Here is a 13749-nt window from a genome sequence, read left to right on the forward strand (position 1 = left end):
AAGAACACACCTGTGAAATCTCAAGAACACTGCTTTAAATTCAGCAGAGAATCTGGCTAAAGAGTTGGAGCACAGTCAAGATTTGGGTGCTTAAAATTTAGAAAAAAGCATTAACTCGTGTATTATTTCACAAAGCTAGCATACTGTATATCACTCAACTATCCTACTCTCACTCACTACAGCAAAACACTGCCATTATTTTGATGGCCTAGTGTAACTCTCTTGCAGTAAACAGAGTAATCTGTGTTGAAATTGTAACAGCCAACAGCTAATTCAGAAATAGTTAGCATGGAAAAAATGGAGCAAGTTAGCGGAGCGTATTTGTTCTCTAAGAGCCTAACATCATGCATAAAAGATGATAAGACCCTGAGGGAGTCAGGTATACACACACTGACCACGATATGTTTCACTGAATAGTAAAACATTAGTTAATCATTACCTCCTGTGATTGATATAACTAGCTGCCTAATAAAAAATGTTCTAATTTTCCTATCTGTTAACCTCACTCATGTCTGCTTAATTGTAAAAAGAAATAGCAAACCTACCTAATACATACATAAACGTATAAAATAAAACTGATGAACAATGTGGAAATTGCTGTACCAAGTGACCACTTGATACTCAAGTGACCAATTCATTGAATTCAAGTTTGTCATGTGTTTCTAAATAGGCAACAGCACAAGATAAACATCCCTTCCTGATCCTTCTTAAATTCAAGGCTATATCCTGAAGCATGATAACTACACTCCTATCTAAGCAGGCTGAAATGCAGTGTATTAATGTTCATAACCGTATTCAGCCCTCTTTGAAATCCAGTTTCACTACTTGACATGTTCAGGCAATTCATTTTTCAAAACAGTTACATTTTAAGAATTATTAAATCAAAGACCCTGATTAATTTTATAATTTCACTGGCACTGTAGGGCAAAATTATGTTCTGTGTTTCTGAAAAACAAGGCAACCTAATTTCAGTTCCAGCTATGGTCTTTATAATTTGGAAGCAAGAGCTATAGTTTTTGCTTAGTTTATTATTTGCCTATAGAGTTCTTCCCAAGTCTACAAAATGAACTTTTAATTTAATTTTATCCCTAAATTCAAGTTTTATAAATATAAGCTCCAATAGAAGTGTTTCCATGAATACAAAGAAGCTTTCAATATGAACATTTGCACAGAAGGAATGAACTTTGCCCCGACATCTCATATCCAAGGCTTCACTGTACTGAAACCTTCAGTTTTCCTTTTGCAAACGTTAAAAGATTCAAGTGAACTAACAATCTGAGAAAGGAAACAGAATTTTAAGTTGTTAAGCATAAAAAAAAAGTCAGTCCTTTTGGCTCAATCCATTTGGATGAGTTTTTCTTTTTTTAAGAAATGATTTGAGGAGTAAGCACCAGTAAGACCCATCCATTTAGTTACTCTTACCTCAATAATATACAAAACCACGTTCTTGTAGAAGCAATATAGTATGCACTTGGTAACTCGATTGTAACTCCAAGCTCCATGGACCAACAACAGCTTCTCCAAGTAGGAAAACTGAAAGAGAGAAAACAAGTTTTCACATATATGAAGAACTATTTTAAAAAATTGGTTAAAGTAAACCCCTGCCCTCAGAAAAAGCACTCAGATCAGCTATGAAAGCTGTTCAAGTGCACTATTTAAATAGCTTAGCAGAACATACATGCAAAAAACACTTTAAATATTTACAGGAAAAGCTTTTTTTGTAGCAAAACCTCCGAGTGTTTTTAAGTGGTCTTCACTGGCTTTAAACAGCAAGTAGTCTTCAATTAGTATTGCTATCCTAATAGCAAAATCAAGCAAGGTTAACATAGATTGTAGATTGAATATAAACGTGAACTTCTTCAAAGAAGATTCCTCTGTTAGAGGGATTACAAGGTTTAGAATCTCCTTCCTCTTTGTTAAGTGAACAGTCTGGTAGTTACAACTGTCTTGAGCTGAAATAAAATGTACAAGGTGGGAACACAAGTGAAAGAATAGATGCATAGAGTCTTTTATAGACAATGCATACTTACATTTTCAGCCCACACAATGTATGCAATTGTGTTATACAAAGCACCTAAAATACTGTATAAAGAAAGAAGGAGCATTTGCCAGAAAGGACAAGTAAATGAATCTTGTAAAAATGGATACCTTTTAATGCTTGTTTGAATCACAGCTACAGCTCAAATTCAGCTTCTCTATTCAGCTTCTCTATGAAAATGGACTTTTATAGAAGCAGTCTCACAACACAGCCTAGGAAACACGTAATTTTCTAGTCTTGGCTTTGTCAGTGAACTTTTTTTATGGCCTGCACCATTTCTCTTTTGTCCAGTTACAGACAGCTCAAACTGGTGACTAGATTTACTGTTCAGTACGTGTATACCTGAAGGGTTCTTGGACACTAAGGTGGGACCATTGTTTGGTTTGCTTCCTTTTCCACTGAGTGACTTGATAGGAAAAGGTTGACTTCCTAAATTTAGATTCTAGATCATGTATTTTAACCGAAACTTATTTGAAATTGAAAGCTACAGTAATGAATCAGGACTGTCATGAGATAGCTCTGCTCCCATGATTTCCAGGACTGAAATCAGTGAACCACAAATCCTGTAAGAACAGCCGCTCTCCCATGCATGAGCAACTCAGATTTGTTATGATACATGAGGAAGAAGGAGAGAAAATGTAAGTGAACCAAGCTTCACAGTTCAGTCTCTGCCTAACTTGAGTCAGGACTGAAAGTGGGACACACACAAGGGAGTAGTTGACCTACTAGACACCTAACGCCTCAGTTAATATGCAACACAGCTACAACTTTCTTCATCAAAATTCACTAACAACACACATCAGCAGTGATGGGAAACTTGCCACTATGTCCTGACAAGTCACCCTAAACACCTCTTGTAGAGAATAGTTAAGACACACCCTAAAAATTTCTCTCTGCTGAGTCTAACGAGTGACCACCTCAGATGTAGTCTTCTCTGGAGCTCAAGGCAAGAAAAATCCCACCAGTAATCACTCTCTTGTCTGTACTCTTATGTAAACGAATGCACTGCATAGCACAGCGTAGCACGGCAAGGAAGATATTAGTAACCTAAATAACGGAGTTCTGAGCCTGCTCACGCTGGTGAAGAGTCCCATTAAGACGTGACAGGGAATTAATTTGTTTTGATGCTGGTCACTGAAATTATGCAAATGCACAGCTACGGCCATACTTGAGCAACTGTAGGTATAGGGGTCTACTAAGACATTGCCCTTGTTTGGGCACTACTATATTCATAGAGTTTTAAATCAGAAGGGAACATCATGATCATCTGGCCAACGTACCTGCAAAAAAGTTTCTGTAAGTTTTCAGTTGTCTCTGTATCAACCCTAGCATAACTTTTTTTATACAGAGATTATCTTTTAGAAAGATACTCCCGCCCAACATGGCATCACCTCATCCTTTAGTCAAGATGGAGGCAGGGGTAAGACAACGAAATGCACCCAAAATGCAAGCCAAATTTAAAAAAAAAAAAACAAAACACAACCCAACAAAAAAACCCAAACAACCTGAAACATGAACATTTGTTTAAGAAAGAAGTCTCCCTAGCAAAGAAAATGAGACAGTCCCTAGACACCAGCTGCTCTCTGGACTAAGATGATAAAGCCTTTTAACTGAGGAAAAAAAGTTATTGAATTCTACTATTGTCTCTCTAAACAGGTCATTTGATTTGGCCATTCTCTAAATATGGATCACTGGTGCAGTGTCATTTCAAGGGAAAAGGATGATTCAAACAGATGCTCCTTGCACTATCTGCAGTAGAGTCAGACACAGTTACCTTTATTTTTGTTTGGTTTATGCTTTGATTCCCCCTGGAATCCTTAACAAGCCTATATATAGACTTTCTCTTCCATAAGTGCCTACTTCTGGCACCACTGTGTTTGAAATACCATTTGAACATGAGATGCCACATTATAGTGGTTGTCTTAAATTACTCAATAAGAACATACTCTGCCTTCAAGGCATGCACATACAGTAATGCTTTAGTGGGAGTTATATGTCTTCACTGAAAGAAATATAACCCACAGAGATCAAGTTTTTCTTTTGAACACTTTTTTTAAAACACACATTACCATACAATATTAGTCTCCTTTACAAGAGGGATTCCTTTATACGTTTTCTAGTCAGCACAAAGCTCCTCTACACAATCACAAAAAACAAAGTTCCACAGTGTTTCAATAATTTTTTAAAGTTAAAATTCTGTGCTGGGTGACAACCTTCTATTTCATATTGAACTAAGAAGATTCATTACTATTGTCAGTAACTCCCTGACTGGAATTTAAAACAAGGGCAACTTACTTCCATATTCTAACACTAAATCCAAAGACAGGAGGTTTGTTAATGCAGAAGCAACACACGGACATGGAATTACTTCCTCAATTTAATGTTACTGCAACTAACACGGAAGGAATTAAGTGTGTAGGGCCCTCTATGGACAAAACTCTCAATGCTTATACGCTTACTTATTAAAATTGAAGTAATAAATGATCTGAGGAAGTATAAGCAAAGAGCATTCAATTAAGTTACACAGCAGAAGCAATATATAGTCTACAGAAGTTAAAAATGAGAAAGTCATTACAAGATACTATGGACTTCATAATTATGGCAGTTCCTATAGTGCTGTGTATTTGGAATATGCCACTGTTTATGACAGAATAAACCCTTGAAAAACAGTCTAAAATTTTCAAGATAAATTTGGTGAAAGGTCTCAGTTATTCAAGCCTGAAACCGAAGGTGCTTCATCAGACTGCAGAACAGAGCAGCAATACAAGACTGCCACTTTGCTTCACAGCAGGATTAACACAATAAACAGCTATCTGTGCAAACAGCAGCATTATGCACGCCTTTTCAAAACCTCACCTTCTACTGAAACTATCAGAAGATGATAACATTTCATATCACTTGGTAGAGAAAATCTACCTACACCCTACCAGAAGGGAACATCAGCTGATGCTCACAGATCACCGAGGAGACAGTGGATCATCTGTGTTTCTTTGTCAGCTCTGCCTGTTCTTGCCCTGCAATCAGTCTCAAACACATACACAGAGCACCTCGGCTGTAAATAGCATTCAGAGGATGTGCAGCAACTGTAGCACCTCCTTCCTTTCTTATGTTTTTTTTTTTTACATCTTTATTCTACATCTTGGTTTCTTCAGTAAAACAAAGAAAAGGCTTTTTACTCTCCTCTTTAGCTGAAGTAATCAGTGCTGAATTTGATGGGATAGTTTGGGAGCACTCACCCCCAAAACATTCAAATTAACATACCTAAATTGAAAACGTTGGCCAGCTCTAGAACTGTGACCAATTCTTGGATACGTTGGGGGGGTGTGGGGGCCGAATAAAAAAACAAAACAAAAATAAATGGAGGAGACACCTCAAAATAAGTATTTCCAAACAGCCAAACTGTTACATACCTGGTTATAATGCCTACTCATAGTAAGAGAAAACAGCTTGCACCAAGAGAGATAAATTACACGTAAAAGCATGTTAACATCAGCATCACACGAAGTGCCTCTTCCTGATTACTGAAGAGCCAAGACAGGAGGAAACTGAAACTTTGAGGTGAGGTGGAGCTTTGCCCTGAAGAATACAAAACTGTAATAACAAATCCCCCAAATACATCCAAGATATCTGTTTTAGACAGATACCCTGAAAAGGAAACAAGCAGAGATGCCCCTAGCTTGAAGGCTAGGAGAAGCCATCAAGCACCACGTGGCTGCGCAGCACGTTTCTGACAACAGGATATGGCAGTTGCTCCTTTTTGCCTCTGACCTGTGCAATAGCATAATCCGAGCAATTGGTTGCCTGCATGCCCTCATTGCCACTGATCCCCACTCCAACGTGAGCTGTCTGGATCATTCCTACGTCATTGGCACCATCCCCAATGGCAAGTGTTATGGCATTGACGTATTTCTTGACCATGTCTACTATTTCAGACTTCTGTAGAGGAGATACTCTGAAAAGGAGAGAAAAAGGTGTCAGTTTCTCACATGCTGAGCTACGTGCCTTTCCCAAAAGAACAGCTGTAATCTACATTTAGAAGTAATCAAAGGGCAGTTGCTGGGAAGTTCCTTTATTCAACAACTAAGTTTCAGAACCTGTGCCAAACTATTTCAGGAGAAAGTAGCTTTAAAAATAGTTTCACATTTATTTACTTGCTCATATTTTATACAAAAGAGACCAAATAGATATGAAAGCTTTCAAAGCTCTGTTTTCCTCCCCCAGCCCCACGCGATACACTTTGGCACACACCAATGATGTTATATTGGGAACACCGGAGAAGGGAGTTACCTCTTCAACTACAATGGTTTAGAGATTAACAGTGCAGGCTTCCCTATCCGCTGTCAACAGTGCATCTCCATCCAGAAGGAGAAACACCACTAATATGTTCAGAGAGTAAATCAATCAGACATTTTCAGTGATTTGGCAAAAGGTACTGCAGGCTTACCTTATTTCCTCCTCCAGCTTACTTGCCCACTTGCCAGGGCCATCTTTCCGATCTCAGACTATCCAGTTAGGATTGGAAAGAATAAGGCCTCTCCCTGATCTCACATACACCTTGCATGCTGGTGCAACTCTGACTTCAGTGATGACATTATTGAACGCCAATTCAAAAACAAAATCCCTCTCTCATTTTACATCAGTTCCAGTTCGATAAAAGTTCATGGAATTCAACAGAATTAAACTCACCTAAACCAGGGAGAAGTGGAAAAATACTCAGGACTAGGCTACTAAATTGGATAAGACACTCAAAATACCCTTTTTTCATGGAAAAGGTGGATCAGGTTACCAAATCATATGAGGTATTCTGGAAATACCTACATGTAGATTAAATATTTCCATTCTAACCCCATCTGTACAAACAACCCTAATTCCTTTCCTCATCAGTTTTCAAGTTCCAAATTATTTTGTATTCCCTTAAATAAAGCTTTAGACAAAACTTTTCCACATCTCAAGTCAGCCACATAACACTCAAAAAAAAAAAGAAGTAACTGATCTAAAAGCTTTACTATTAAAAAAGGGGGAGAATGGGGAGCTTGGGGAACGGCAGAGACGGAGATTTTTTACATGGCATTTTTTCCAGAGTCTACATCCTCTGGGAGCAACTTACACAGCCTTTTAATACACCCGGCTGGATTACTGCTGATTAAAAAAAAGCAGTTATCTTGTTCAGCATTTTGCTTTATAGCCTTGATTTTGTTTAGTGCTGATCACCTCTTAAAATAACTTGATGAGTAACTGGGGGAGAAAAAGTTCTTAAGAAAAATTTGCTGGGCTCAAAATTCACATGTGAACTAAACCACCTGAAAAGTCTAGCAGCTGTCCTGTTCCTAAAAGCTGAAAACAGGAAAAAGTTGACTGGGCCATAAAATTTACTTAATACCATTGGATAGATTTATTAAGCACTCTACCTGGCAATGAAAACACCACTTGGCACTGTAGGGGCCCAGTTAAATTACCAACACAAAACCCCAAACACACTAACTAACATACGATGCATGAAAGGTGTTGGTTTGTAGTTATAAAGCAGCTCTGAACATAGCTACAAAAAATTGTAACTTCTCTCTCATACATACATGCACACGCACACACATCTTCCCCCCCCCCCCCCCCGCCAATATTCACATAATAAAATACTAAAGCATAGAGCAAGGAGTCAACAAGGACCACAAGCCATAAAATCGGAACTCCAAAGGGACTTGGAGCCAGTGCTGGAGGGATGGGATTGACAAGTGCACAGACCCCCATTACCAGCCCCAGGGGCACCTCCAGTGCACAGGACCATATACTTTTGGCAGTCCCCTTGTGCAATTATTTCATTGCAGCTGAGCACTGTGCATATCTGCTAACACCCTCCTCAGACACACACGTCTCTCAGAAGTCCAGTTTGTGTTCATTTAGTTCTCAGTTACATGGCAATAGAAATAGCTAAGTTGTTCCCTGGTTTCAAATAGGCTTAAAGTAACAAGGGAATGAAAAAAGACAGACTGTGAACAGCATCTCTGATTCTGTAGTTTAAACTAGCAGCTTGTCTACAGACATTTCAGACATGACCAGAATGTGGCAGAGATGCTTGAGCTTGTTCTAGTGCAGTTTAGCTGCGACATGTCAGGCAAGCTAATATATCCTGTATTCACTTGTGTGCCTGCAGTATAGGTGTGGCTTCAGATTTTAAGTCAACTTTGCCATTAATGACCCATTATTTGTCAAATCAATGGAATGCTTCAATATAAACTCATTTATCAACTAGTACATAATGTACACAGAGTATGCTTTTACCTTCTTGACCAAATAAAGTTAATTATACCCACAGTTATATAATACCCAGTTAAAGACTAACATCTTTATATTCCTAGTAAGACTAAACAAGCTACAGGAAACACTAGATCTATATTTTAAACACCAAAAATATTTCTGCACTTGATTTAAGAAGATGAAATCAAAGACAATATTTCAGCACAAAGTGTTACTGGATTATGTGTTTAATCTAAACACAAGCTTTATAGCAGGCATCCTCTTTGACACCTTCCCAACAAGTACAGCCCCAAACTCCAGGGAACACTTTTTGCTGCACACAGTAGATGAAATACAGAAGTTGCAAATTGAGATGGCTACTGATTTCCTGAGGGGTTTTACTCCCCTCCTCTTCCAACTCACACTCTCAGCCTCCCTACCTCTTCTGCTCCTTGTAATGTATTTGGGACCAACACACTGCATTAGATGACATTAATCCCCTTAGCCAGATGATCAAGAGCTGCAGCCCATTTCTGCACATTTGATAGGCTGTCTACATGAATTACTGGAAGATTATAGCACAGGACACTATTAACCTGCAGCTTCCCCCAGGTGGTATCTTGGAAGGGGAGGAAGAATAGCCAAGTTCACAAAGATTCCTGGACAAATGAATAAGTTCAAAGTAAAAAGCGCCAGGAAAGAACTAGCTACTTTGGAGAAAAATTTTGCAGCGACAGGCAACTACTGGTAATTATCATTTGGTGGAACATCCCTGGCTTTCACTGCAGACCTCACCGCAGCAATATCAGGATGTAAGCCTTGCCTTGATATACACCCAAATACGAATTAAGATGTGAGCAAGACATCAGTTGCATCAAAATATTCTGCTTACTCATGTATTCATTCACTGGTCAGACAGCAGTGCTTCTTATAAGGTTCTTAGAGTGCAACTCAAAAGAGTTCACTGGAAATGTTGGTTTATACTTGTTATTTTTATTGTCACTGCTCAAAAGCATTTTTGACAACAGATACAACCAACTTAGTCTAGACGGATTCTCTCTTTTATGCATACTCCTGGAAAAAAAAAAAGTCAGGTTTTAAATACCACAATTACAGTGACCAGGTTGAGTCATCAGATTCTTGCTCAATATGCTTCCTTGAGAATCTGAATTTAACCTGTTTGGGCTGCAGAATGCCTGGGGTGAAGATTGCAGCTTTATAAAGTTTTTAGCATTCAACATTTGGCTATGCAACGTAACGTGTTTATGGATGATGGAAGGGACGCATAAAGTCAAGTGTCAGCCATAGAGCAGACCTGCTACTTGCCCACCTCTGGGACTTCCTTCCAGTAGCCCTGCTCTTGAGAGGGTAAAAACTGATATGGAAAAATGGAAGGTTCTCCTCAGTCTCCAACTTGCTTAGTCTTTATCAGCACCTTTAACAGATTAATACAGAAAGCAGTTTCCACCCCGAAGGAGATGACTGATGCCTTGATACCACATTGCTTCCTCTGTAATGGGGCATGTGGAAGCAAGAGAGGGCACAAAGCACTGTACCTTGGGAAGAAGCTGGGAGAGAAATGCAGCCCAGAGCCAAGAACCCTCAGAAAGATATGGACCTAATTATCCTCAGGTCACTTAAATCCATACGGAAACTGTGGAAGGAGGCAGAGGTAAGTGGTTTCCAGATAATGCAGTACTACACTGTTACTATCAGTAAATACTTTAGAGGTCCCTCTTGTACTTAAAGGAAGCTCATGAAAAAAAGAGCACAGGGCACAGCACAGAGCAGGAACGCAGCTGGTTTCCACAGAGGATGTTAAGTGGCTTCCCACTGACTTCTGCAGATGAGCTCCTAATGGCTTCAAACCTTCAGTCTGCATTTACTTCTTCAGCCTGGGTGCACACGTTTATGAACAGACTTCTTACCTGATATGTTTTGCCTGTTAAGAAAGGTTCTACTCATATGGTTTAGTCTTAGGTAGTCCTGCAAGGAGCACTCTATGATCCTTATGGGTCCCTTCTGACTTGAGATATACTATGATTCTACTCAGCATTTTGCTGGAAGGTTTGCTCAGGCTTACTTGATTTCTTCAGGAAGAGAATTCAGGCACAGATGGAGGATCTTCCCGTTCAATTTTCTTCACTGGGAATACTTGTGGGACAACCAGAGCAATTCACAAGTTCATATCAGCTCTGTCATCTTTCAATGAAAGATTTCATACACACAAAAAAAACCCCAACACCCCAACTGGTGTAGTGGTGGTATTTTAAAAAATAAATAGCAAACATTTTATTTAGAAACCTATTTTGGTAGCAAAATTTTTAAAACCTCAAAACTAAGTAGAAGCAAAACATCAAAATACACATTTTAACAAAGCAAAGCAATACAATACAGCTTTAACTTCAATTTTTAATGTAGTGCAACTGATTTAAATCAAATCAATTCCTTTACTGCACTTCTTGCCATCTGGCAAGGCAGCTACCCCTCTTATTCCCAGACTTCATCTAATGTATCAAGATGGATGCAGTCACAAATGAGTTGAGAAGGACACAATCAGCACAACCTGTCCTGTGTCACATAGGTCAGCTACACTCCTCAAGATACTATCAGCAGGAAGTGAGAAACAGTTTCTTAACTCTGTCCCTATGCATATCTGTATTTATTGCACAGTTACAGATGCATGAGCACAACTGATGGCAATTGTATATAATACTTCTTACACAGGCCCTTAAACTACAGCTGCATCATTGCAGATGCTTCAAAGTATACAGACATAAGCCACAGATGGGAAATTACAATGCAGTATTTCAGAAAATTATTAGTTTTATTTATTCATTCAAGTCTAAAGGACCCAATGAAGACAGGGTTCTGCTCGAGAACTAGCAACTGAGACTACCAACTGTGTATAAAAAGAGACATGATTAATGAAGAACAAGATAAGTAAACTCTATTGGAGTCCTTTTATCTATAAGACATAGACAGAAAAAATTAAGTAATTTCTAAGGGATCTGTTTATATACAGACCATCTTACAAGGCAACAAAGAGAAGGCAACCCCACAAGCTCTTCCACACCTGAGCAAGGCACAGCTTGATACACACTCTCAGCACTCTCCTCCATTCCCCCTACAGCTGTTGTTTTTTGTGGGGATTTTTTTGTTCGTGGGTCCCCTCCCCGAAAACAAAGAGACTGGAGCATTTCTGTTGAAGACTGCATACTTCCTCCACCCCCAAGTCGATACAAAATACTCTTAAGACATTCTTACCCACACTTATAATTTTTTAATGTTCATTTGTAAAAAGAGGAAGGCAAGGAAGGAAGCTGCTTCAGGCATTACCTCCTTCTGCTTCCATGCTGTAACAAGGATTAAACACAGAAGACATTAATGTCTTTAACATGAAACATTAATTTGATATTCTACTTCCTTGAAATGCCTTGTTAATGCAACACAAGAGACCCTTAAGTGCCCACCTTTACTGCAGTAAACTTGATTTTACCCTGTTATATCATAAAACACACTAGTACTTTAAAATGGTTAGTGACCTCATCTTCAGAAAAGGCAGAGATGGAAGACAGCCCACAAAGAGCTGAGAGCTGTCAATAATATTGACAGTTAAGCGTATGCATTGGTCCCCAGAAAAAGGAGCAAGATAAATTAACACACTACCAGAAGTAATACTCAGAAAGCAAGGAATGTTACCATGACATCATATTTAGCAGTTTTTAATTACACACTGATTTCTCCTGATACACACCAGGGTGCAGATTTCAACCATGTGTCATCCAAACAGGGGCTAGTCTTGAATTACAGTCATGATGCTCCAAGATATCTGGGACAGACTTATGATGACAGAGTAACACACACAGAAGAAGAGTGAACAAAAGCACACACACATCATATCAATTCAAAATGTGCATTACATTGAATGCTTTTAATTTACCATGTGCTCTGAATCTCCTTCACCTGCTGACAACCACAATTTCACAGGGACTGGCTCTGGTGCAGTACTTAAAACTTTGGAGACAGCACTGAGTGAACTGATGGATAGTTTAATGTTCATAAAAAGCACCAAAGGAATTCATCCAACTAAATATAAGTGCCTCCAATGGAGACATCTCTATCTGCACTAATCACACCACGCTCCTTTTATAGTCAATGGGAGAGAAACAGGCACTTCTGCAGTGCAATTCATCTGGCTTATTTTAGACATGTACTTTAAGGCTATAGTTCATCTCCTCTTACAAGTGCCCTTTTCTCTCCACCAAGGTAAAAGGGGCTGAAGGTAACTAGTTCACATGAAAAAGCCTACTACTGACATGTGAAGTTACACAGGGTGAAACCCATCTTACATTACTGCAGTGCTAAATACCTTCAAATTCATCAGGCACACAAGCTTTTCCTCTCTTGCTTTCTGGCAAGGTAGAATGCCTGCTTCCTCCTGACACAGGCACCCGATGCTGAACTGATTGATATACCATGTCCTCCTTCCCTTCTCTTAAAACTCCTGCTTCTTGACTGTGCTTCCAGCTCTTGCTAATGCTTTTCTACAGTAATTTCCCAGTCCCATCTGTTCTGAACACAACAACTAGAAGTCTTACCAAACTTCTACTGGCTTCCATAAAAACAACCACAGCTTCATCACCCTTTGTCATTTCAGCTGCAATCTCACTTCTCCATACTTTCTTCATTTTTTTTCCCTGAGCAGACCATCTTCCAAACTGCTTCACTTGTTCAAACTTATCAGCCTGGTTTCAAGTCTATTTTTTAATTTCAAAACCACTTTTACATCCTATTTCACTTATCAGGACTCTCATTTCATCTTGTTATAAAAACAATACAAAAAACTTCCTTCAGTTTTTCAGCCTCACTGACATGCCAGTCACACACTTGACTTTGAGCAACATATATTACATCTAAATTTCAGGTTATCCAGAAGAGGGTATTTTTGATGCCTAGCATGACTCTAACTCATAACACACACCCCCCCGCCCCCCATACATGTTCACAAAACATGAGGCAGTTCTTAATTTGTTACCAAAATAGTCCCTTCTGCATCACTTCAGGTATAATAGAAATACCTTCTTAATATAAAGCTCTCTTTGTAGTTATAAAGCCACTGAAACATACAGTCTTCTGAAAAGGAAGAAACCAAATTAACTTAGTACCTTTTTATCACAAGAGCAAAGATTTTTTTTTTCTAATTATATATGTTCTTTTTTTTTTTAAATATATGTATCACTAGAGAATTTCTCACTTGCATTCCGTATTTTAACAACTCATTTGCCATTCACAGTTGCCACTGAAATCTCCAGAGGACAAGCACTACGAAACAATCTTTTTATAAGTTGGATTCAACGTATTAAGCAGTGTGATATAACACACCGCACCCCAGTGAACACAGGGTTAAGTATCAAGTCAGCATCTTCTTCCTCTTTGATATACCTCCCTGCATGTTTCTGTCTTGATTGCCCTTCCCC

General features: G+C 38.8%; 1 protein-coding gene across 8 annotated transcripts in view; it reads right to left on the reverse strand.

The window, feature by feature from the left end:
* ATP8A2 (ATPase, aminophospholipid transporter, class I, type 8A, member 2) overlaps window positions 1-13749 on the reverse strand; it is a 310653-nt gene that overhangs the window by 154015 nt on the left and 142889 nt on the right. For all 8 annotated transcript variants that reach the window (XR_774672.1, XM_010572662.1, XM_010572661.1 and 5 more), the window contains 2 exons: window positions 5807-5990; window positions 1423-1533 (listed from right to left, as the gene is read on the reverse strand). Coding sequence is in view for 7 of the 8 variants with exons in the window: in XM_010572662.1 (XP_010570964.1) it covers window positions 1423-1533; window positions 5807-5990 (295 nt within the window). In the remaining variant the exon portion in view is untranslated. The remainder of the gene's footprint in view (window positions 1-1422; window positions 1534-5806; window positions 5991-13749) is intronic.

This window comes from Haliaeetus leucocephalus, unplaced genomic scaffold, assembly GCF_000737465.1.
Source record: "Haliaeetus leucocephalus isolate CR32 unplaced genomic scaffold, Haliaeetus_leucocephalus-4.0 Scaffold351, whole genome shotgun sequence".
In the NCBI taxonomy this organism is placed as follows: domain Eukaryota; kingdom Metazoa; phylum Chordata; class Aves; order Accipitriformes; family Accipitridae; genus Haliaeetus; species Haliaeetus leucocephalus.